The sequence below is a fragment of the Vespa velutina genome, chromosome 6 (assembly GCF_912470025.1).
Source record: "Vespa velutina chromosome 6, iVesVel2.1, whole genome shotgun sequence".
Lineage (NCBI taxonomy): Eukaryota > Metazoa > Arthropoda > Insecta > Hymenoptera > Vespidae > Vespa > Vespa velutina.
The window spans coordinates 3129711-3153787 of record NC_062193.1 but is presented as its reverse complement, the minus strand read 5'-3'; the positions used below and the strand labels follow the sequence as shown (position 1 = coordinate 3153787).

At 27.7% G+C, this 24077-nt stretch overlaps 3 protein-coding genes across 11 annotated transcripts in view; 1 reads left to right on the top strand and 2 right to left on the bottom strand.

The window, feature by feature from the left end:
* The window catches only part of LOC124949891 (2-oxoglutarate dehydrogenase, mitochondrial), a 12727-nt gene extending 2293 nt beyond the window's left edge, over window positions 1-10434 (bottom strand). For 2 of the 8 annotated variants that reach the window (XM_047495718.1, XM_047495721.1), the window contains exons 1-15: window positions 10295-10434; window positions 8736-8989; window positions 8429-8638; window positions 5375-5477; window positions 4508-4570; window positions 3143-3398; window positions 2825-3059; window positions 2570-2749; window positions 2308-2488; window positions 1946-2226; window positions 1639-1867; window positions 1268-1546; window positions 1014-1192; window positions 488-922; window positions 253-407 (exon numbers count right to left, since the gene is read on the bottom strand). In XM_047495718.1, coding sequence (XP_047351674.1) covers window positions 253-407; window positions 488-922; window positions 1014-1192; window positions 1268-1546; window positions 1639-1867; window positions 1946-2226; window positions 2308-2488; window positions 2570-2749; window positions 2825-3059; window positions 3143-3398; window positions 4508-4570; window positions 5375-5477; window positions 8429-8638; window positions 8736-8984 — 3035 coding nt within the window. In that variant the 5' untranslated portion in view covers window positions 8985-8989; window positions 10295-10434. Of the gene's footprint in view, window positions 1-252; window positions 408-487; window positions 923-1013; window positions 1193-1267; window positions 1547-1638; window positions 1868-1945; window positions 2227-2307; window positions 2489-2569; window positions 2750-2824; window positions 3060-3142; window positions 3399-4507; window positions 4571-5374; window positions 5478-7033; window positions 7155-8428; window positions 8639-8735; window positions 8990-10294 lie in introns of those variants that run through there. The other 6 variants (XM_047495719.1, XM_047495722.1, XM_047495720.1 and 3 more) reach the window with 4 other exon arrangements.
* On the top strand, window positions 9527-22820 carry LOC124949815. The gene is made up of 11 exons (XM_047495539.1): window positions 9527-10501; window positions 11059-12236; window positions 12317-12605; window positions 12677-12950; window positions 13012-13320; window positions 13399-13521; window positions 13577-13698; window positions 13760-13892; window positions 14076-14361; window positions 21653-21921; window positions 22343-22820. The coding sequence occupies exons 2-9, from the start codon at window positions 11378-11380 to the stop codon at window positions 14349-14351; spliced, it is 2385 nt and encodes a 794-aa protein (XP_047351495.1). The 5' UTR covers window positions 9527-10501; window positions 11059-11377; the 3' UTR covers window positions 14352-14361; window positions 21653-21921; window positions 22343-22820.
* On the bottom strand, window positions 17323-24077 carry LOC124949892 (protein FAM13A). Of its 2 annotated transcripts, XM_047495728.1 has the most exons (9): window positions 23312-24077; window positions 22682-22879; window positions 20550-20720; window positions 20224-20365; window positions 19854-20087; window positions 19559-19759; window positions 18811-19461; window positions 18477-18724; window positions 17323-18389 (listed from the first exon to the last, which is right to left on the bottom strand). In XM_047495728.1, the coding sequence occupies exons 4-9, from the start codon at window positions 20236-20238 to the stop codon at window positions 18176-18178; spliced, it is 1563 nt and encodes a 520-aa protein (XP_047351684.1). In that variant the 5' UTR covers window positions 20239-20365; window positions 20550-20720; window positions 22682-22879; window positions 23312-24077; the 3' UTR covers window positions 17323-18175. The 2 variants fall into 2 exon arrangements, with proteins under 2 accessions (XP_047351684.1, XP_047351683.1); XM_047495727.1 differs by lacking the exon at window positions 22682-22879.

Genomic DNA, 24077 nt, shown 5'->3' with positions numbered 1-24077 from the left:
CCACAATTATCAAACATATCTTTCAATGATTAACGGACTTAAACATTATAAAGGTGATTTATTACAAAGGAAATATGATCGTGCATTAACAATGGAAGGATCAAGGAAAAATTGTTGAACGAATTAAAATAAGATTTCGATTAATACTAACCTAATGATGGCTTAGCCTCTTATATACAATTTGTTTAAAAGAATTAAAAAAAAAATAGTTATCAAATAAATTATCAAATAATCATTTGAAATAATACTTACGTAACATTACGTGTTCCATTAAGTGCAGTATGGAATCTTGGTTGCACATAAGTCCAGGCGCCTTGATTCTTATGTTCTTCTTGAGACCAAATTAATTCTGCATTTGGATATTTAGCAGCTTCTTTCTTTACGAGGTCATATGGGAAGGGTGAAATCTGTAATAAATTTTAATTATACATAAAAATATTCTAGAAAATATTATAAAATATACAATAAAAAGTTCTTTTATATTTACTTGTTCAACTCTTGCAATAGCAATTTGGTCATCCAATTTTTTCTCTGAACGTGCTTTCTTCAAATCGTAATAAACTTTTCCAGAACAGAAAACTAATCTTTTAACATTGCCACTGTTATTTGCAGCTGGCCCTTCCTCAGGTATCACTCTAAGGAATTCTGTATCTTCCAGCATCAAATCGAAACTAGACTTTGCTTCTGGATGACGAAGTAGAGATTTTGGCGTCATCATTATTAATGGTTTTCGGAAGGGTAATGCAATTTGTCTCCTTAGAATGTGGAAGTAATTAGCTGGTGTACTGCAATTGGCAACGATCCAGTTAATGTCGTGCAATTGTCGCACGGCAAATTCTTCGCTTTCCGGTGGAAAGTAATCTGGATCATCAGCGGACATTTGAAGAAAGCGTTCCAAACGAGCGCTAGAATGTTCAGGTCCCTAAACAAAAATTACATTTAATAAATAACAGTCAAAATTTACATTTAACAAAACAGTTCTTTTTTATTTTTATTTTATTTTTGGAACTTACCATTCCTTCTAGACCATGAGGCTGGAGCATAACTAGTCCAGACTGACGTACCCATTTTGCTTGTCCACTACTAATAAATTGATCTATTATGCACTGGGCTGTATTGTTAAAATCACCAAATTGTGCCTCCCAGCATACCAATGCATTAGGATTTGTCATGGAATAACCCAATTCAAACCCTATAAAAATAAATTCATACCTTAAGACATAGATTTAATTGAGAATATAAGAATTCCGATTTTGTTTTATCTTACCAAGAACACCAAATTCAGAAAGAGAACTGTTGCAAACCGTGTATGGAGCTTGATCGGGATATAAGTAACAAAGTGGCCTATATGTAGCTTTGTCAACGGTCTGATGATGTAAGACGTGATGTCTGTGTGAGAATGTACCTCTTTCCACGTCTTGACCAGATAATCTTACATGAATCCCTTCTTTAAGAAGAGAACCAAATGCCATAGCTTCTCCAAGAGCCCAATCAACTGTCCTAGCTTCGACCATTTCCATACGAGATTTCAAGATACGTTCAATACCTATGTTGAAAATAATAGTTAGAGATTATTACGAGATATTTCATTTTAATTTACATAAAAGAAAAAAAAAGAAATCAGATAATTGAGTTAACCTTTATGAATCACAAATTCCGCAGCATTAGGCGGTGGCGATGAAAACTTCTTTCCAATATGCACAAGTGTATCTTCCTTGATACCAGTAGGCGATACTTTCAATGGATCTTTACCTTCAAAGAAACCAGACCATGGAGAATCTAGCCAATCCTTGTATTTAATATGCGTTTCTTGTTTAGCATTCACATATGCCTCTTCACATATTTTTTCATATTTATCTTGTACATCCTGCAGAAAAATATAAATATGTACTGTCAACATAAAATGACAAGATGTTCGAGAACAACAGAAAAACGAATGCTATACCTTTACTTCTTCCGTTGTAACAACACCATCATCAATGAGCGATTTAGCATATTTATCAAGAGCCGGTGGTGTATGTCTAATTTTGCGATACATCAGAGGTTGCGTAAACATTGGCTCATCAATTTCGTTATGTCCATTACGTCTGTATGAAACTAAATCGATAACAACATCTTTATGGAAAGTTGCTCTCCATTCAGCAGCCACTTTACATACATGCATTACCGCTTCAGGATCATCAGAATTTACGTGGAAAATTGGTGCATTTACCACTCTGGCAACGTCTAAAGAAATGTTTTTGTTTTTTAATCAGCTATTATGAGATATTATGTATAAAAATACATAAACGGATGAGTGAAACTAACCGGTACAATAAGGAGAAGATCTAGAATGTCTAGGATCTGTTGTAAAACCGATTTGATTATTGACAACAATATGGATAGTACCATGAGTTGTATAATCTGGTAAATCTGACAGATGCATGGTTTCAAATACGATTCCTTGTCCACAGAATGCCGCATCACCATGTAGAAGAATAGACATTACCTAATACAGAAATTAGTGTAACAGTAATGAAATACACTATCTCATTTATAATAATAATTTATATTTTAATAAAATATTTACCTTTTTGCCTTCACCATCTCCTCTGTAAAATTGTTCAGCACGAGTTTTTCCTTGCACAATTGGATCAACTGCTTCCAGGTGAGATGGATTTGCCACAACGGCTAAACGAATATTTTTATTCGTAACGCGATTAAGACGTTCAATATACGTTCCCAAATGATATTTGACATCTCCAGAACCCTGAATAGATAGTTATTTTATCAGTTAATGTTTTTACGTTTAATAACTAAGATAAATATAATAATTTATACATACATCATCAGCAGCTTCAAGCGCAGCAAATTGCGTAAATATCTGACTTAGTGGTTTACGACAAACATTAGCTAAAACATTGAGACGACCACGATGAGGCATACCCATGACAATAGATTCTACACCAAGTTCTGTGGATTTATCAATTACTTGTTTCATAGCAGGAATTAAGATTTCACAACCCTCTAATCCAAATCTTTTTTCAGATGACCATTTACGTGCGAGGAAAGCTTCAAATCTGAAAATAAATTAATGAAAAATATATTTAAATTTAACTTAGATACAAAAAAATAATATAATTATTGTTGATAATAAAATTACCTTGTAGCTCGAGTTAATCTAGCCAAAATAAGTCGCTTTTCATCATTCGTAGCTTCCATTATACCAGGCGTTTCCATTTTCTGTCGAATCCAATTGCATTGTTCCAAGGAATTAATGAACATAAATTCTACGCCAATATGTCCACAGTAAGTTGCTTCTAATCGTTTAAGAATTTCACGCAGTGGTAATGATTTGTCTTTACCACCGATAAAAGTGGTAGACGGCAATTTGAAAACGCGATCCATATCTGATTCCTCTGTTTAAATAATAAAATGAAAAATTTTATTTCCATTAATAATCATTTATATAAATCAGAAAATAATTAATGTACATGATCAAAAATACTATTATCAGATATATTTTTTTATGCACGTTCAATGCTAATCTAAATTTGGAAAATCGAATAAATATAATATTTCATTCATTTTTCTGATAATAGTATATTATCATTTATAAACACATTCACATAAATCATAGAAATATATAAACATAACAATACGATAGATTTATATTTCTACATTATATTTATACTCCTCTATGAAATTAAAACTGATACTGAAATTGTATATAATATATACTTATAATTACATATTGTATATAACATTTTATTTCAAAGTCCAATTATATAGTCTTATGCTTCATTTATAAATACATACAGGAACACACGTCTTCTTAAAAGATAAAAAAAATGTTATTCATGCAAATCTAATTAACAAATATTATATTCTTATAAAAATTTTGCATATAAAGCATTTGTAAATGCAGAATTAAATTTAAACGCTAATTGCTATATACTTTAAATCATATAAGCTTTATATATAAAGCTTTATATAAGCTTTATATATACACAAAAAGCATATTAATATTATGAAATAGAGAAAAGCATATTACTAAAAGAATATATATTAATTTAATTCTATATAAAATTATATAGAAAAAAAAAACAATAACTACTAAAAAATATTATAAGTTAAAAAGAAAGATAATATAAATAAAATTATTGCATAACAGAACATTAGCAGAACGTTTGAAAGTCAAAGAGGAAGGTCATATATTTTTATTATAATTTAGTTTTATATTACTTATATTATTTTAGATTTATCATTTTATCATGCACACCGACCTTCACCCATACTTTCCCCAGAAAAAAAAGAAAAAGAAAAAAACCATGAGCTATCTTTTTTAAGCAAAAAAGAATAGTTTTAACATGTACAGTAGTGTAATAGTTCCCAAGCACCTTTATTGTGACATTAGATAAACCGTATATATACTTCCAAAATGAACCAGTGCCTTCCAGAGATAATAATACAAATGAAACAGAGAGCTGCAGAAGAAATTTCTGCTTTGGATGTAATAATTACATACTTTTCATAAGAGCAGCTACTCGGTATTGTAGTTCCTGAGCGTAAGTAGTGCGTTGTCCCCTCCCTGTGGACATCAGACTCAAACTCAATAATAAACTTGCATGCTAAATTTCTTCACTTATTCTTTTTGTACTTACTATTGAAGTACTTTTGTGAAAACGCACTTTGAGATCAAGTGAATCTTGGTAACACATTTCCATAAAAATAATATATATTTTATAAGTATCCACACAGTTGATATTATATATATATATTATATATATATTATATTATATTATATATTATATTATATATATATAGTTCATATTATATATATATATATATATATAGCAGTTTTATAATAGGTATCATTTAGTTCACTGGTTCAAAGATTCACTGGTTATTTGAAAGTTTAAATTTCATATAAATTTATAATTATAAACAATAAGGCTTAGAAACAGAGAAAAATGTCATAATAATGTGTATGTGTTTTCAGACAAAAATTAATCGATAAATCTTTTTTCAAGACATATTTACTTCCTTTTTGATATTAAAGACTAATTCTGGCTAAATAAGAAGAGACGGTAATAATTTCCTTTGGGCTATAACATTCTCATTAAATTTTGGTATTGTGCATGTGTATCAATTACTACTATTACATATTAAGCTAAATAAATAGCAAAATATAAACGAAAGAATGTGATAAAATGATAAATAAAGATTTTGTACATATACATGTACACGTGTGCTATATTTTTTCTATGATATATAATCTTAATTAATAAACAGATTATAATGTTTTTTTTTTAAATGTTAAGTACAGGTGCACCTTTATCTTTTATATAAAATTTTCCTCTTGTTATACATAATCACGTATAGTTGGGCTTACCGAATGAGTAATGATTATAGAGCAATTCTTGAGGATGCCTATCATCAAGATCAGCGCTGTTGATTCCAAGCGGGTCCAATTTCGCGATATGATGGCCACGGATCTGTCAATGTAATGCCATATTCATACGGGCCGAATGTAACTTAGAAATTCTTAGACGGCAGATTACAGAATTGTCTTTTTTGATTCTGTATTCTGTATTTTTTTATTATGATTTTATATCATTAAAGTGTTCAAATAAGCATAAAATATTTATCTGAATTGAAACATAGTAACATTAAACACAAATATACAATAAAAATATTCTATTTTCACAATAATATCCTTTCTACATGAAGACAAATTTTTTATGAGATTTGGTTGAAGCAATATATTTATACAAAGCAAATGTTCTATAAAAATTCAATTAATGCTAACGCATGCAAAAAGTAAAGCAAAAATTATAATAACATACATGCAAAGCAATAGAAAGTATATTTTGTAGATTGTATCTTACCTATATTGTCTTGTATATATGTTAATATGTAATTAAATATAACTTGTTTGCTTGTTGAACATGTACAATAAATGCATCACTCTTTGACTTGCATATTTACAAATATATTATAAGTATATCTAGATATTCACTAGACAAATATACTAACAAGAAAAAGAAGACCAAATAAATATTGATATCATACTATAGACTTGTTCCTGACATGTACCTTTGTTTCATAAATACATTGTTATACATAAGCAATACATTTTCAGTACCAGCATAAAACTATGACATTTTCACATTTTCTCCTTCTCTATGAAACCCAAAAGATATAGATATAGGAGCACAATCATGACAAAAATTAAATTTTGTAATTTAAACAATATATCTTATGCATATTTATATATATATATTTATATATTATACATATTTATATATATATATTTATATATTATACATATTTATATATATATATATATATATATATATATATATATATTTATATATTATACACATTTATATATATATATATATATATTTATATATTATACACATTTATATATATATATATATATATTTATATATTATACATATTTATATATATATATATATATATATATATATATATATATATATATATTTATATATTATACACATTTATATATATATATATTTATATATTATACATATATATATATACATATATATATACATATATGCATACACACATACACACGCACACAAAATTAAAAATCTCCTATACCATTTACATAAATACCAATCAATAATCTATAAATATGATATAAGATCCTGAATATACCAAATGCATAATGTTAAAAAATCACATTAATTATTAAAATAAGAAATAATATTTTTTTTGAAATATAATTTAAAAAAGATCAAATAAATATATAAAAAGAAAATATATACCGAATAATATGATTGGAGAAGGAGTTAATGTGAATAAGTAACATCACACATGTATGTGATATAACATATACTGTGTGCATATTGGCATAAGGTGATTTCACAATATATAATGAAAAATGTTCTTAACGATTACATATAATCAAAGATTCAACAATAATAAAATGTATTTAGTCCACCTTTACCTAATGACACACAGGTAGATTAGCAATTGATATGATAGCTCAAAGAAATGGCTTAGGACAAAGCCTTACCAAGCATGTATTGTCGCAGAACTTGTTCTGGAGATCCCTTGCGGGCTGCATAATGTGTGTGTATCAGGTCTGTTTGCATGATACCCAGTGGGTCCAGATCAGCAACTAAGTGACCTCGAGCCTATATGCCAATGAATAATCCCAACAAGACCTCACATATATATTTGTTTAACTACTTGTCAATTCTTTTTATACATGATATAATCACCATAAGTATGATAAATGTATAGTGTTACACTATTACATCAGTGATATGTACAATTTCTTCATCGTTTACTTTTAATTTGCAAATTATATAAAATGTACTAATAATCATATCAATTCTCTATACGTAACCAAATATAATTAAAGAATCAGAAATACTGTGTAATAAAAAAAATGTTTGATTAATTAAAAAATGATTTGAAAAATATTAACTATTTATAAAATGCTGCTGCTTCTTCCTCGTTGTCAAAAAGATATACAAGACGTTTTATAATTATAGCAAGCAATTATTGTGCAAGAAAATTATTGATATTAAATTATGAAAAAATATACTATTTGGACTAAAAAAGATATCAAACTGCATGACATGCTTGAGGTAGAAGATGCAGTGAGCAGCCAGTGTAATATGAGGCTACTGAACCATAAGATACTTCGTGTTTTTAAAAACACTTATGATAGACCTGAACAATAAGGATAGAAATTGATGCAGAACCATCTAAACTTTGAATACTACATTCTATTTTGATAAATTTATTCTAAATTTAAAAAGAAATTTTAATTTTTTACGACTTTTATATATACACATATACAAGAATATTTTTTAGTAAAATATTGTACTAGATGGTTAAGCATAATCTTTAATATAATTCTGCATGCATTTAGATATACACGATTTCCCCTAAACATGTAACAAACATGTATGTGACATATATAGATAATACATGCTATGACATAATAAAAACGCTAATAAAAATTAAAGATGCAGACAATAAACTGAATAAGTTGTACTATTACCAATGGTACGTTATATATGATTTTCATATATAAGTAAATTACTTTATGGTTATATTTAAATTTCGTGTAGCAAAAAAATATTTTTTATGAAATCACTTATATGAAATTAATAAAAATTGACATAACTTTCTATAGGATACATATTTTCAATATAATATTATTACAGATTTATAATTAATTTTTCATAATTCTAGATATTTTTTAATCTCTTCAATAAATTTAATAAGAGAAAATAAAATCCATTGAAGAGTTAAATATATAATTAAATATTCTAATAAAAGATTCTAAATATCACTTAATAATTCTTCTTAGTTGATATAATATCTAATAATAAAAATAGTAAAAGTAAACTAACCTGAATAAGATATAATCAAAATAATAAATAAGATATCATACCTGGTATGAACGAATAATGGCTTGCACAGCTAAATGGTCATCTATAATTTTTTCATTAATGGGCATCTGACTAATTTGAGATCCACCACCAAGAGGCAATAATGCTCCAAGTGGTACCTGATTATGACTTGGAGCAAGAGATGGTGGAGCTTGATACGCTAGACCTGGACCAGCTCCCGCAGTGCTACTACGGAAAAAGGAATCCCATGACTGCAAAAACATAAATAAATAAATAATGTTAAATGTAATATTTCACAAAAATTTACATATTCTACTGTTATGTTTTATACAATTAAAAAATACTGACCACATGTACACTGTGAGGATCTTGCAACCAGGCATTGTACATTTCTTCTACATATGAGCTAGTACTGCCATTTAAGAAAGGTTCAGTAGCAACACGACTATTGTATTTCCGAGTTGGTGCTATGACTATTGCTTGAGTCGCTCTGTTAAAATTATGACTGCGGACTAACCATGAAGCAAACCTTTCTGGTCCACACACACGTGGTGCCAGAGGCACCAAGGTGTTAAACACCGTCCTGGCTTTATACATTTTACCTAAAATTTAAATATGATTATAGAATAAATTATATATATATATATTATGGAGTAATTTCCAGATAATAATAATAACAGTTAATGAATTGATTTTATTTAAAAAATTGGCAACAATCCAAGATATATTCTGTAATATAGAAAAAGAAGTGTAGAATATTTTATAAATACATAAGATTTAAAATCCTTAAAATCTCTAAAAATGTTATCAATAGAATATTAATATTAATGCTACGCATTAAGACCTTGATATTTGAACAGAAAACATCAAATAGCAGATGTCTGGGAAAATGACATTACCATTAACGTAAACAATGACAAACATAAATATCATAAGTTAATGAACATAATATTTTAGAGGTCATCGGTTATTGATAAGTAATTTTCAACAACTCTCTACATAAATATATGAGCATATACGCATGTACGATGATACGCGTGCGCGCGCGCTCGCACACACACTCCCAAGCAAGTAACGTCTTAACTTTAAAAGAAAACAAATTTATCTAAAGTTATACCATATAGAGGTTACGCTTCGATACACATGTGTAGTTTGCCGCAAGATATTACACAATATGAAACCATTGCTAGCGTCATAGTGACCTAATTATTACTAACATCTAGACATACGTGAAAAAAACTTCGATTAAAATAATTCAAACCATTTTTAAATGTTCTAGAACTTAAAGATACGCTATAAATCGATATATGTAACTCTGAAACAAATTTATTCCGTCGACGTTCGCATATAACAATACATAGTAAATAGTGTAGAGTACATGTCAAAATCATGTGACACTAATTCCGACTACAGGTTAAATATCTATTTCACAATCCGTGTATACGAACATTGATATATTAGTTTATTTATCACAGAATAGTTATAGATATTACACCTACTCGTTATCTATATCTAATACTAATATTATACAGATTGCACTAAGTGTATTTATACGTCTCTTTAAATATATGAAACCTACTGTTCTTTACCTCTATTATATTTTTACAAAAAATTACGTACTTCCCGGTTAATTATCTTCTTGTCATAGCAAAATCAATTATATATGAGTTACAAGGAAAAATAAACTTCCTTAATAATTCAGGAAATATCTGGTTTATTAAGAATCAGGTGACTATTTTCGTCTGGTGTAACAATTTTACGTAATCGTATGAAATTTTATAAATATTATAGAAAATTCATAACGGCAAGTGCCGCTTTTTTAACGAACCTTTTCTATATGTTTTAACTAATGGCTATTTAAATTTATAATCGTAATAACGATGAAATAATCAGAAAAAAATGTTTACCTGATGTTACAGCACAACGATGACAGACCGTCCACCATTTGCAACTCACAGGTACGCTGATCTATGCCTTCTTTAAAATACATTAAAGAAGTTGATTTTAGCGCACCTAACGGTCTAAAATCGTATCAGGATGAAACGATAATTTGATTTGAAATTTTATGAATTTCGCGCCTTTCTTTTTTCTACGCTTCAAATAATGCAATAACGGTAACTTAATTTTTATTTTATTTTCATTTAAATCTTTTGTTATTAATATTTTAATTTTATTATTATAATTTTATTATTTATTCTAATTATTTATATTATTATTAATTTATATAAAATCTATAGTATAATAATAATATATTACACATAAAACAGTTAACTTCTGAGAAATCTTTTAACGATGTTTCTCTGTTCATATGTTTCATTTATATTGATATAAATGCGCTTTTAGTTTTTTGCAGTATTTTAAGATAACTTCTTTCTTTTTTTTTTATTAATATACTCTTCGCATAAATTTCAGGTACGTAATTTTTTATAAATTATTCATTCTTAAACAAAAGAAAATGATTTTCAGAGACAAATATTTTTCTATTCATAGTTATAAACGTATGTAACCTTTATTATATCTCTTTCTGATTTTAAAACATTTTATAAAAGTATTTATTCTGTTAGATATTTTTCATTTATTATCTTATATATGTATTCAAATAGTAAATCTCATCATATCAATTTAATGCTTATCCAATTTTTTTCATATTGTAATAATTAGATATTTGCAGATGAATTTTTAAATTATATGTAAAAAATTATCAAATACAATGACAACTATAAAGAGTGGAGCCGATATGAGACGAACAGGTTTTATTTCTTTTCTCTTGTGTATTTAAATATATTTTGTTTTATACATATATGCTTTAGTTATTTTATAATACATATATATATATATATATATATATATATATATATATATGTGTGTGTAGGTGTGTGTATGCGTGTTTATTTATTTATTTATTTATTAAATTAGAGTTGGAACAGTGTTGTCGAAAATTAAAAGTAGCGGAAACAAAATGTGGATCATTGAAGTCTAGAATAAATTATATGAAAATGTTTTGTCAAATTAAAACAGACACAACAAAAGAACAATCAGATAGTTTCCAAACATTAATTAATAATTCGCAAGAACATGATTTAGAACCTGAACATTCTAAAATAGATTGTAACATCGGTCTTTGTGATTCAAACGTTAGTGTTTTAACAAATCAGAACTATGGTAATTTTATACAAGAAAACCAAAGTCCTGAAGGAAGAATTCAAGGTGATAAGGGTATAAGTCAAGTATATATTTTTATTAATCTTTATGCTTTATACTCAATATTAAGATATATTAATACTGTAGAAATAGAAATGTGTAATGATAAAATGTTAAAAGTAGAAGGAACTGAAAATTTCTATAGAGCTCTAGACTCTGTTTCTGTTTGCTCTACATTGGAACCAGCTATTCATGAAATAAAACAAGAACAATCAGTGGATATTTTGGAAAATATGACTTGTGATAACAAAAAACAAGAGATAGAATATACAACACAGCAGAATATTTTTTGTTTCAAAGAACCGTGTGAACAATTGGTAGTAAATAATCCAATCAAATGGACTACTCAAATTTCACCTTGTGCAAATCCTGACATCAATCCACAAGAATTAAGCTTAAATATTTCTGATAGTATAAAAAGTTCACGTACATCCAAATGTAGAAGTTCAATAAAAGAAAATAAGGAGCCTATAATTAATACTATAAATTTAAACAACAAAAAGCCTATTTGTAAAAATGATCAAACGGTTAGTAATAAAATTAAGAAAAGACGAGGTAAATTACGGAATATTAATTCAAAAAGTACAGTAGCTACTAAAGAAATGAATGTAACTACAAGGAAAGATGTTAGAAAACGTAAACAAAAAGGTGAAATATTTTCTGTATATTATTTTAAAGAAGTTTTTGTTCTTACGATAGATTTATTATTGATATAATTAATATCACAGATCATAAAACAAATCATCAATTATTGGAACAACATATACCTTCTTCAAAACTTCAACATAATTATAGTGGAATAGTAGAACTTTATCACAATGCTGCAATGAAAAGTGGTAGCATCTCTGCAGTTTCTAGTAAACTTGAAATGAAAAAATTGAAAAAACAATTTAATAATGGTCAATGTAATATACATACAAAATTACCTCCTACTTATGATCAATGTCAAAATTATGAGAACCATCAAACAGATCAACATCATGATAATAAGCTGCCCACCTCTGAAGACATCGCAGTGTAAGTTTTCATAAGAAAAATTCAATTAAATTTAAATATGATAATAAAATAGTGTTCTCTTCATAAATTAGGATCAAAGACGAATATGCTTATAAACAAACTCAAAATGTAGATAAAATAGAAATTTCTAATCATGAATGTAAATTATATCAACAACAGAACACAGTATTCGATTTAACGTGTTATGTTCCAATGGCTAATCGTAGTTATGAGATGCCAACTTTAGCTTCAAAATTAAAAAGGACAAATCGATCATATTTTAACAGATTTAATTTTAGAAATATACCATTTGTTGTTGGAACTTCAGTAACTCCAAGTCACAACTTAGGATTAAATATTCAACAAGTATATTTAATGCTCTATTAAATATTAAATTTATATTTAAATTTACTTTGTAATGTAATAGGTATTAAGTATTATGAAAACAAAACAACCAAATATAACTGGTATTACTCCATTACTTATACGTAAAGTTAGTAGAGGATTAGAACCTGTATCTACTCTTATGAAACAAATGGTTGTCAAATCGGAAGATATATCTACGGAAAATAATTGTCATGCTATTAGTAAATTAGAGGAGAAATGTTCATATTTAACTCAAACATCTTCAAAATTTATAAAACAATCCCCAATAATAAATCCTGTATTGAAGCCACAAGTTATTACACAGAGTGAAACTAATTCTTTCATTACTCTTGATGATATACAAAAACAAGTATGTACAATATTTTCTAGAATTTGAATCCACTCCTAAATATTATATTCAAATATTAAATGTTTTTATATTATATAGAAAATTCAAGCAGACAAAGAATCAATCAAGAGTTACTATTCTTCTGTAAAAAATACAATGACAGGATTTATTCCCCAATGGAATCTCAAAAACTATCCACAAACAACAGATTCTATTTCAAAAGTAAATAAACAAGTGTCTATAAATTAATTAATATCTCTAAGTATAAATATTGCAGGAAAAGCAGAATATGGTGAACTGTATTAAATTTAATGATAAGCCAAATATGCAATTTTCTGAATCAAAAGGAATAAGAGAAGTTTTAATAAATCTTCATGATCAATTTGAAGCAATGAACGTGTAAGTTTCTGTACAAATATTGTATTCTTTCCAAAAATACTTACATGTATTTTATATACAGGAAATATGAAAATTTGCAAAAGAAAGCAGCAAATTCTGATGATCAATCATTAATAAATGATATTGTTACACTGGAAAAAGAATTAAATTCCAAAGAAGAAGAAATAAATGCATTAATTAGTCTTTACAAAGAGGTAAGATAACTTTGTGTACAGTTATATAAGTATTGTTCTAATATATTATCTTTTTAATAATAATATATTTTTGGTATAAATATATTATTTTTTAAACATATATATCTATAATTTATGACTTCATGGTACTATATAGTTATAAATGACTGAATTTCAATATTATTTCTTACATAATTTGTACAGGTTATGGCATTAAAGCAACAAATGAAAATGTTACAACAAAGAAATAGTTTTGTATGCATTGCAACAAAGGTTCCTGCGGTGAATAAAATGTACTCTTCTACTCCAGTTAATTTAAGTAAAACAAGCAAGAACTGTACAAAAGATGCAATGCATACATTTAGTATGAAACGCCAAAATATTATAAATACTCATAGAGAAACTTCAACTTCAATGAAACTTGCAGGTCTTTTAAGACAAATTCAAATGTTTCAAAAACAACTTAAGCTCACCTCCTAATAAATGGATCGTAAGTAATCAACATTTTGTAATTCTGCATGTCCATATTTTTCTAAGATGTTCCATTTGTACCATTTCAAAGAAATGCTATAGTAATCTGATCAGAGGAATCTGAGATAGTAAAGAATACATATTTATAGCAGATCATACTTCTTTTATTCATTTTTTTTTATGCTACCTTGTGTAATATGTGATATCTGTCTATATGCAGGTATTGATTGTATTCATGCACAACTGCTTGTTTTCATGTACATAATGTATATGTATATATACATAATTCAATGTGTATAAATGTTGATAATTGGTGACCTTTGCTAGACAGATTAACTGTTTTGCATTTATATTTTGATGCGAAAGAACTTGCACATATATTTTATGTAGAGTGACAAAAGTACTATATTAGTACTTCTATATTTTCTATTGTTCGCTATGTTTTGCCACATAAATCTAAATGCTAGATATGTAATTACAAATCATGTTTACATTAGAAAGAACCAGCATCCTTTGTCAAATATCATATTACTTATCTTTTTCATGGAAAAATCAAGCCGTTTACATATTTGTGTTCCTTTCACAATGACTTCTCTTTTGCACAAACATAAAATTTAGATGCAATAATGCCAGTGACTATTGTACTTTTTTCAAGTCACTACACAAAATCACTTGATTCTTTTTTATGCATAAATATATATATGTATATATATATATATGTATATATCTTCTACGAGCTATAAAATATATCTTACGTAACGGTAATATAAAATGTCTTACAACTATAATATTATATATATATATATATATGTATATATATATATATATATTTTTTTTTTTTTACATTATAACGAATACAAGTCGTGTACATTCTTAAGAAACAGAATATTTTTATGGCATCAAATACAAAATGAATTTCTGGATGTAGAGTAGATATCATTCGGAAATACAAGCGATATATAAAAATTACAAAAAGCACGGAAAGTATTATTCAATGAAAAACATACTATATTATCTAAAAAAAATATTAATTTCTTTGAATTAATATTTTCTTTTTATTTTTATGATATATATATATATAAATAAGTATGTCCTTTTTAATTAATCTCCATGCTGAAATCTGATACCAATTCTTTTTCTTAAAAAAATACAATCCTATCATTAATGGCTTTGATATTATAATCAATTTAACAAATTGATAATCCCAACCACATCCTGTAGAGTTTACCAAAACGCGTTTCCATAATTTTCCAAAAAGTAATTACGAACAAATGTATCCTTTTCGCACACACTCTCTCCTACTTCTCAACACAAGTTTATCTCTCATCATATCACAGACAAAAATGCTTTGGTCTCAAAAATTGTTTTTTTTTTCTTCTTTTTGCTTTTTCGCAATTACGACAAATAATTCATATGTGATGCCCGCTTGTCTTTCCGCGAGTATAATCATAATATACATATATTTTTAAGTAAGCTCTTAACTTTTGCTTCACAAAAGTCATTTTATATGAAAAAAAAATGAAATCATAAAAATGGTATAGTTTAAAAAATTTAAAAGAAATGAATAAAATAAAAAAAAGAAAGAAAGAGAAAACATAATTTATCTTTAAAAAATTTGCATACACACTTTCGTATAAAAGTAGCAAAAAAGAAAAGAGACATATGTATATGTATATATGTATGTATATATGTATGTATGTATGTATGTATGTATGTATGTATGTATGTGTGTGTGTGTGTGTGTGTGTGTGTGTGTGTGTGTATGTATTTATGTACGTATGTATGTATGTTGTATGTATGTATGTATGTATGTATGTATGTATGTATGTATGTATGTATGTATGTATGTATGTATGTATGTATGTATGTATGTATGTATGTATGTATGTATGTATGTATGTATGTATGTATGTATGTATGTATATATGTATATATGTATATATGTATGTATGTATGTATGTATGTATGTATGTATGTATGTATGTATGTATGTATGTATGTATGTATGTATGTATATATGTATGTATGTATGTGTATAAAAACCACAAATATAATATTTTTGTCATTACATTATAAATGAAATTCTTCTTTTCTTGAAGTTCTTAATGACCGTAATATCGAAATTATCGAAACACTCGAGATGATCGAAAGACGCGTATTTTGTAACACATTCACTCTTTTTTTAAAGACAGCGTTAAATCTACAAGCATTTCTTTCATTTTCTTAACATATTTTAAACTCAAACTAAAATGAGAGCACCCTTAATCAAAGGTCTTTGAAAAAATTTAATCAAGTAAAATTTTAAGGCCGTTTCTTTACCATTTATTTTTAGCCTTTACATGTAAAATCATCAGCCTTGAAATTATACTTGTAGAATGTAAAATATAATGCAGAAATCATAGAGTTCATAGTGTGAAGAGAATGTTTAATACATTACAAGATTGTAACATTTTATAGTACTCTAGAATTACAACACGTGATATCTCTTAAAAGTTTTTTATATTACAAGTAATCACATACAGAATCGTTCTTTATTCTCAATAATAAATTTTTGCATTTGTAGAAACCAACTGACAATTATTTATTCTTTATGATATAAATACAAAGAATGCACGTTTTATTTAATTTTGTATAGCCAATAATCAATTAAATTAAAATACATATTTATTATTTTTATTAAATATGAAAGAAAGAAAAAAAATTATTCTTTATCGTATCTGTACAAATTTATGTATTAAAAAAAATGCATTTATAAACAATTACTTTTCAATACAAATGAACATAAATATTTTTAACTACTGTTATACGTTAAATAATATTAATGTTAAATAATAATTAATGAAATATTTCATATTTGTCTCAAAATATAATTCTTTTCAATGGTTAATCAATTAATAGTCAGTATATATATTAACTTGTGATTACTTGTGCATCAAACCCTGTAATCAAACAGTGGTTATTTTTATAGCATATCATCAGCATGTGTATAACAATATTTTAGGCATTTGCCTTTTCCTTATATTATTCTTGCATTCCCAAAATAGTACCTAAAGCTTAAATACAAATAAATAGATTATGATAAAAAGTATGTATGTATTAATAATATTATCATGACAGTAAAAGTACAAATATCTAACTTCCATTTGAAGTAAAAGAAAATACTATCACTGGTGATTCTTTTAAAAACTCATATAATGATAAATGATATTTACTATAGACACAAATTTCATAATAACTTTACATAGGCCACTGATATAATTATATTCAAAAAATTTGTTCACCATCTTTGTTCTTACTTTCTTTTTTTTCTTGTTGACAATATATTTATTTCATATATATACACTATTGCAGAACATATGTTCTTGAGGATTCTCAGACAAAAATATTAACCAAAAAATGAATCAATAATTTGTATTACAATATTACAAAATAAAGAATAACTTTATAAAGGAAAAAATGATTTAACAAATTTGACTGATAATTATAAGCCTATAAGAGAGCAAAAACAAAGAGGTACTTAAAAATAATTATTAGAACGCACAGACTTGTGAAAGTTAATAGGACTCCCTAGTTTTATAAGATGTATTCCTTTATCTTTATTTTCTCATAAAAGCATTTTGATTTGTATATATTTAGATCATACATACATGCTATTCTGTTGGTTTAATGGGATGCTTTTTCTAATAATCTTTTGCAGGCCTTCAATTTCAATCTTAGGTATCGATATTATCAATTGAATTCTGTTATCAAATACAGCAAGTAATTCGTCTGTCATTTTACGTGCTTCGATTGTTACATACCATATCTGTTTGATTTAAAAATTTATTATCGAATCAAGCATTCTTTGCCAAAAGAGCCTCGATCAGTCTAAGTCTTGCCTTTGCTTGTTTGTAAGATTCATAAACAGTCGTAACCTGTGGGCCACGATCTTCTCTTTGCATACGACGTCCTGCCCGAGCTTCAAATTGTGCTTCTAATTCCTTTAAAGCTCTACGAAGTCGTTTTTTTTCTTCTCTAGTGATCCTTTGTTGAACGAATAATTCTTCTCTGAAAATTCAAAAATAAAACAATAATTCAATACATTGTAGAAGATCATTCCCATCAATACTATTATATAAAGATATAAAATATTACTGTGGCATTGCATGAAGACTTTCTCCAGCGCTACGACTTCCTTCACTACTGCTGTGTTGACTATCGCTATCAGTTGGAAGTTGATCTACTGTATCAATACAATCTAATATGCCTCTATGAGACATATCTGGTTCACTGGCTCTTCTTTCTGCATCCGTGGAATTGGTAGGCAAAGTAGATGAAGTAAAATCCATTGCTTCGTGTTCTAATATGGTAGCTAGTTCCGAAATACTATCTTTATTCTTACTCTGTAAAACGAATGAAAAAATATAATGATATAAAATCGCTATTTAATTTTAATTCGTAAATATAAACATTAATGATTAGAGCTTACCGCGCCTGCTCTAATAAGTAATCTCTTCAAAGTTCTGTATCTATCATACAATGGTCTCACGATACATCTGTCATCTTTGGAAACTGGCCTACCAAAAGTATTTTCAATATGAAGCAATGCCTTTTGTACCGCTGTTTTTTCATCAAATAATTGTTCATACGTTAATTCTTCCATATTATCCGGTCGATTGTATTTCAATCGTTTCTCGCTAAGTTTCTTTTCGACTTCTTTAACCATTTCTTCCATCGATGTGGTTCTTGATTTTTCTTGACTGTTATTATTATTGGTTGGACTGCCAACAGTATTTAATTTATTATTAGCGTTAGCTATCAGTGCACCGATTGGATCCTCTTTTAACATTTTATGTTCTTTTCTTAGTTTATTTAATTCTGTACATAATCTTTTAATATCGCGGTTACTCATTTTGTCCGAATGACTTGGACGATAACCAAAATTCTCTTCGAATTCATCCTCGTATTTTTTAATTTTTTTTTTCAAACCATTAATATGTTTCGTTAAATTTTTTAGACCTATCTCTGAAATATTTGGTGCACTTTGTTGTGTATCATTTTCCGAATAGAATCTCCTCGGCACCAATAGAGAATTTCTAGGTGATAGCATCGCTTCTACTCTCGCATCAGAAACTTCTTCCTATTATGTAAATATATAGATTTATATTGAATCATTAAACGACAATGATATTTTTATATATTCAATATTATATTTTTTTTTTTTTAGAACTACGTACATTGCCTTGCCGATGTTGAAAACCCCAATTTGTCAGACTAGGATTATTTCCATCTTCGTGATCAACTGTTGGTGGTCGAGCTGGTGACGGAGATCTGCTAGGTCCACTGCTTAACATTTCAAGAAAACTTTGTGCCGGTGATCCATTATGATCATTTGGACTTGGAGATACAGTATAAATACTCTCGTGTTCTTCATTTTCCTGTCAGATTAGATAATGTTCTTGTAGAAAATATTAAATAATTGAATAATAATTATGGAGTACACGAAATAGGAGACTATTCAACAAGTTATACCTTGCTTGAGCTTTGATCGCTATCCGGTACTCTGTGAATTCTTCTTCTACGAGCCTGTCTTCTTCCTCTGGGAGTAATACTTCTGCTAAATCGTTCACTGTTCCTCAAACGTTCTGCATCGCATTCAAATCTTTCAGTTGCCAACACTGCTTCACACGGCGATGGTACCGGAGATGGTTTTTTCGATACAGGCGATACATTTGTTCTTTCGTGCAGAGGTAAACCCCCGCATCTCTAAAGAAACATATATAACATATGCATATACAAACACATTTATCGATTTATATATGAGAAATTTATTATACTTATAAGTTTTTTTTTTCATTATTATTTTATGTCTTATATTTCTCATTTATTTATTAAATCTTACCACTCCATGACCCATGTCTTGTCCAAGTTGAGACAATATGTGCAAATGTTGTTCGCTATTGAAATCTTCGTGACTACTAACGCGTCTTATCGTATCCGCTGTATCGTTAGAAGTATCAAGAACACGTTCTTCGCTACTACTTCTGAAAATACATAACATCGAAGTTACATCAACTTAAACGTAACCGGTTTAGCATTGAATAGAAAGAAGAGGATATACATAAATATTATAAATGTTTAATTTCGACGAAGAATAATGCATGTTTTTTGAATATCTATATTTAAAGATACTAGAAACTATTACATCATTCGAAATCGAATACATACCTTATCAATTTCCGTTCTTGACAACAGGATTCTCGACGTTCCTTACGTTTACGCGGTTTTAATGCGCAAAGCAACGATGTACCCTCGGATTCCTTACGCTCGTCTTTCGTATCTTTGCAAATTGTGCAATCTTCTGTCGGAAGTATACCGTTTACTGTGTTCTCACGAACGCTGTAACACAGAAAACTAATATTAACAAATTGCCCGTTTCATTAATTCTTATATATATATATATATATATATTTTTTTTTTTAAACTCGTCAAATGTTTCATATTAACGTTAATTTTTTTATTACGTTATTTAAAAAAAAAAAAAGAGCCATATAGATTAATTTGACCTAGGCAAGAATTTTCCAAGTACAGTTATAATAACACATAATTTTGCAATATCGTCATACAGATAGTATTTTTACATGGCATATATATATATATATATATATATATATATATATATATATATATGCATTATCTAAACCGTCAAGTCACATGAATATATATCATACATATTGTACATATATATACATATATGTCGAGTTATATCGTATATTTGTTGCTATTTTGCAATTTAACTTCTCACATACATGAAAAAGTGATGACGTTTTAAAATATATGTCTTTATATACACAAGTGATATCTGATGTAATTCTCTTTTTTTAAAGAGCTTTTTAGTTTAAAATAAATTTGAAGTACAATTTTTCTTCTTTTAAAGAATGATTATTCCACCGGATCTTGCGTTAAACGTGGCCCGAAGTATAGTAAATGAAATGCAAGAAGTAAATGCTCTTGCTGTGAGTCATTCGACCGCTGATAATATTTTGTCGTTTGTACCATAATTATGCGGAAATAAGAGTAACAGTTTTGTTTTTTATCTGTTTTTTAATTTGTTAGAGTAACGAACATATATCCATTGAATAAGCATGCTTAGAAAAGTCATAAACTTTGAAAGAAAAAATATTTCAATACAATCTTTTCTATAAAGGTTAAATTATTATTATATTATATTTCCAAGAGAGAAAGAAAAAGAGAGAGAGATTTTTTTAAGATAACTACACCATACTTTCTTTGCTTAATGGATAATAGTATAATAAATTATGTGTAAAAAGAAAACAACAAAAAAATAAACATGAAAAAAAAGAAAAAAGTATACCGTAAGGACAAGGATCTATGTTCTTGGATTAACAAGAAAAGAGGTGATTAAAGATGAAAAGCGCGACTCGCTAAGCGCAAAATTTATTCACGAAGGAACCGATGAATCTATCACGCTCATTGATCTAACAAGTCGGCGCGACCAGGCAACTGTGATAATTCAATTAATCCTGATAAACGAGAACGTGCTTATATCCTACCATCTTGTACCATGATGTTACCGTGTGTGAGTTAATATCGATTAATAATAACAATAACAATAATAATAATAATAATAATAATAATAATAATAATAATAATAATAATAATAATAATAATAATAATAATAATAATAATAATAATAATAATAATAATAATAATAATAATAATAATAATAATAATAATAATAATAATAATAATAATAATAATAATAAAAGAAAAGAAATCATTGAAATGATGTCACGATGTTTTGCGAGACTATCGAACCAAAGAGAAAATTCAATTTATAGTTACAAATATATTAAAATGATACAATCGATCATATATTAAAACTTTTCAAGAAACTTTTCGACAGATTAACTGTCTAACGATGAGAATATGCAAATGCATTTTATTTCATTGTTAGTTTCATTAATTTTGATTTTAATTGTTAAATTTTTTTTGTTCAGGTAAAAAGAAAATGAATTGGATCGAATAGGATCAACGAAGAAGAGACAAATTCGAGATATGAAAAAAGAAAAAAAAAATTATTCTACGATATAGAAGGAGAAGATCCAATGTAAAATAAAGAAAAAAAACAAGAAGCAGTAGGTGACAATGAAGATCGGTAACGGAAGATATAAGAAGAATAGAGAGAGAAAACCATCATCGATTGGTTTCGTCGGTCTCGGTCGCTTTCCATCAAATTCCAATGGTCTTCTCTAACATACAACTCTCTGTAGAAATAATTTCTTCTCTCGTCGGACAAGTCTAATATACCCCATGTCTCTCTCTCTTTATATATATACCTCTCTTTCCTTCATATGAACCATATTCCATGTGAACATATTTCTATAATTGTTTCTTTTCTTCCTATTTTTCATTTTGTTTTTTTTTTCTTTCTCAAGCCAGCACGAACTTTCGTGTAAAATCTTGCGTGATACGAAAGAAATCACTACGAAGACCCTATATCCTTTCGTCCTTTCCAAAGAACTCCAACATGGAAGCTTCAAAAGGAAATAATGATACGCGAACGTTGTTATTACGTCGAGAGAAAAGGATATATATATATATATATATATATATATATATATATATATATATTTTATAGCCGATAAAATCGAGAAAAAAGAAAAAAGATAAAAAATAAAAAAAAAAAAATAAGAAAAGAAGAGGAATGATAACTAGAGACAATATTTTCTTTTTTCTTTCTTTCTTTCATTCTTTCATTCTTTCTTTCTATTTTATTCTCCTTTCCTTCTTCGAAGAAGAGATATGATAATGATCCTTTATAATCTAAATGGAAAAGAAGAAAAAAGAAAAGAAAAGAAAAGAAAAGAAAAGAAAAGATAAGAAAGAAGAAGAAGAAGACACAGTTTTCGCGAGAAGCCGGCTTTCGGTTTTCTCAATGGCTTTTATACTGGAAATGTGCAACTCACGGTTCGCGAATCCCTTGCTTCCGTAGCGGACACTCATGTAATCACGAAGACCAACTTTCTTTTCCAATGGCGGAGTACCGGCGTGAAGACGACGAGTCTCTCGGCAATTCGATGAAACATTTATGATCGCCCTTTACGTACGGTTATACACTTATACGTAGATATGAAAATGGGGAAAGGAGAGAGAAAGAGAGAGAGCAAGAGGGAAGGAGAAAAAGAAAGAGGGAGAAAGAGAGAGAGAGAGAAATAGAGAGTGAGAGAGAGAGAGAGAAAAGAGAAAGAGACAAAAATATGTGATACGATGCGAGCACGGTACTTATGAACGATTTAATTTCAACTTAATCTCTTAAAGATGATGAGAGACAAAGATAGAGAGAAAGATATATATATACATATACATATATATATACATATATAATATATAGAAAGAGTATATATACGCGTAATATAGTAAAATTCACTTTAAAGTAGAATTGAATTATATAAAACTCGGCTTTGCTTGATAATATCAAACGGTTTAACACAATTTTCCAACGAAAATTCTTCGGCTCGTTCGTCGTTCATTTATCGTGTTTTTATTTATATATAGTGCGTACTGCGTGTGTGTGTGCGTGCGCGCGCGCACTACTGTTCACTAGCTTAACTTTTTCTTATCTACAAAGTTTGATGCGACCAAACTGTTTTACCGAACACTACTACCAAATGAACGCTCGAACTCTCGTCGAAAAGAAGGCTTAAAACGGACTGCGCCGGTTGCCGGTCGAGC

Coding starts and splice junctions, on each gene's coding strand:
- LOC124949815 (XM_047495539.1), top strand. CDS start 11,378: ATGAAAATGTTTTGTCAAATTAAAACAGACACAACAAAAGAACAATCA. Junction 12,951..13,011: donor TAGGATTAAATATTCAACAA/GTATATTTAATG, acceptor GTAATGTAATAG/GTATTAAGTATTATGAAAAC. Junction 13,321..13,398: donor TTGATGATATACAAAAACAA/GTATGTACAATA, acceptor TATATTATATAG/AAAATTCAAGCAGACAAAGA.
- LOC124949892 (XM_047495728.1), bottom strand. Junction 19,760..19,853: donor GCGATCAAAGCTCAAGCAAG/GTATAACTTGTT, acceptor CTAATCTGACAG/GAAAATGAAGAACACGAGAG. Junction 18,390..18,476: donor AGTCTTCATGCAATGCCACA/GTAATATTTTAT, acceptor TTGAATTTTCAG/AGAAGAATTATTCGTTCAAC.